This window comes from Octopus bimaculoides, chromosome 29 (genome assembly GCF_001194135.2).
Source record: "Octopus bimaculoides isolate UCB-OBI-ISO-001 chromosome 29, ASM119413v2, whole genome shotgun sequence".
Classification (NCBI taxonomy): Eukaryota; Metazoa; Mollusca; class Cephalopoda; order Octopoda; family Octopodidae; genus Octopus; species Octopus bimaculoides.
Genome location: NC_069009.1, coordinates 3,851,896 through 3,853,925, shown reverse-complemented (window position 1 = coordinate 3,853,925; position 2,030 = coordinate 3,851,896). Strand labels below are relative to the sequence as shown.

Sequence of the window (2,030 nt, the reverse complement as noted above, 5' to 3'; positions counted from 1 at the left end):
CTTTATATTCTATATATCTCTTTTCTTTGACTCATTCACAATCGTAAATCCTCTACCCTCCACTCTTCTACCTCCTACTCCTTGTTATTTTCTGTCTCCCTTCCTCCTACTCCTTTATATTCTATGTATCTCTTTTCTTTGACTCATTCACATTCGTAAATCCTCTACCCTCCACTCTTCCTCCTACTCCTTGTTATTTTCTGTCTCTCTCTCCCTCCTACTCCTTTATATTCTATATATCTCTTTTCTTTGACTCATTCACAATCGTAAATCCTCTACCCTCCACTCTTCTACCTCCTACTCCTTGTTATTTTCTGTCTCCCTTCCTCCTACTCCTTTATATTCTATGTATCTCTTTTCTTTGACTCATTCACATTCGTAAATCCTCTACCCTCCACTCTTCTTCCTCTTAATCTTTCTATCTCTCTCTCTCTTTTTCTCTTGCTTCGCCTTCTCTATTCTTAATCTGTTTCTCTTTTTCCCCCTCTTTACCTGTTTCTCCTCTTCCTCCGCATTTACTAAACCTCCCTCTCGCTCTTACATTCTGTTACTCCCTCTACCATTCCTCCCCGTCGTTCACTGAATATTCTCACTCAGCCCAACTCCGCCTTACTCAGTCAGTCTATCTCTCCCCCTCACTCACTCAATTTCTTTCCCTCTCCCATCACACTTGTAGTTCCTCCTCTTCCTCTCCCTCCTTCATTAAACAGACCATCATGTCTGCCAACCACATGAGGTTCATAGCAAGAACGGTCCTTGTCAAGGACAACCAACTCGAAGCTGCTTACCGAACACTGGACAGGTATGTTATATAATTGGCACGGAAAAAAATACATGTTATTTCTGATTAATTCAAAATTCATAAAAACAAAACGTGCTGTTCAATCGGAATGAAAAAAACTTAGCGACAGTAATTATAAAAACTGACTCGGAGACCACGAAATGCAACTTTGTTTTGTATATACTCTGCTAGAAGAATCTATTTATAAAAAAACAATTTTTTTTTGCATATTCGTAATCTCCGACATCTAAATCATAGGAACCCCAAAAAACCCTCTTGTGTCTTTTACTTGTTTAGGTTATTCAACTAGGGCCGGCTGGGCCACTGCCCTGTAGGGTTTTAGTCGAGCAAATCGACCCCAGTGCTTATAGTATTGGGCATTTTTGCCATTAAGTTTACGGAGGCACAAACAAAATAACAGCGGTAGTAAAGGAACTCAGACGCACACACACAAACATCATATCTATAAACGACGGGCTTCTTTCAGTTTCCGTCTACCAAATCCACTCAAGACTTTGATCGGTCCGAGGCTGTAGTAGAAGACACTTGCCCAAGGTGCTACTCAGTGGGATTGAACCCGGAACCATGTGATTGGGAAGTAAGCTTCTTACCACACAGCCACGCCTGCCCTTATGATATGTATATATATATATATAAAAGACGGGTACTACTAAAGCAGCACTGTCCCGAACGCGCAGTCGCGTGTCCGCGCCAGCCAGTCGTGAGTGGTCGATCCCAACCCCAACCCCAACCCTAATCCTAAACACGTATTCATTTGCACACGCGGGTTAGGGTCAGCGACAGGGTCAGGGCTAGGATCGACCACTCACGACTAGCTAGCGCGACCGCGCGCTCGGGACCGTGCTGCTTTAGTAGTACCTAAAAGACGGGCTTCTTTCAGTTTCCATCTACCAAATCCACTTAGAAGATTTGGTTGGTCCAGGGCTATAGTGGAGGATACATGCTATTTTCAGCATGTTAAGCGACCAGGTAGAGGCTCTTTCATTGGTTCGATTGCATGATGAGATTTTTCTACACATATATGTATGTATATAAATCATCGGCAGAAGTTAGAGAGTAAGTCAAAAGCTGAGAGTTTTGTGCATTGACACTTATCAAACACGAATTTAGCCATTGTCACTCTGTAACTTCTGCCTATTATTGTGTGTATATATATATATATATATATATATATATATATATATATGTGAGTAAAAATAAATACAAAAAAAGGGGTTTTGTATGATTG

The 2,030-nt window shown here is 41.3% G+C and overlaps 1 protein-coding gene across 1 annotated transcript in view; it reads left to right on the top strand.

Moving 5' to 3' along the window:
* Positions 1–642: 642 nt before the first annotated feature.
* The window catches only part of LOC106867474 (28S ribosomal protein S21, mitochondrial), a 3,813-nt gene continuing 2,425 nt past the window's right edge, over positions 643–2,030 (top strand). The window contains exon 1 of the mRNA XM_014912357.2: positions 643–802. Within this exon, the coding sequence (XP_014767843.1) occupies positions 717–802 (86 nt within the window). The 5' untranslated portion in view covers positions 643–716. The remainder of the gene's footprint in view (positions 803–2,030) is intronic.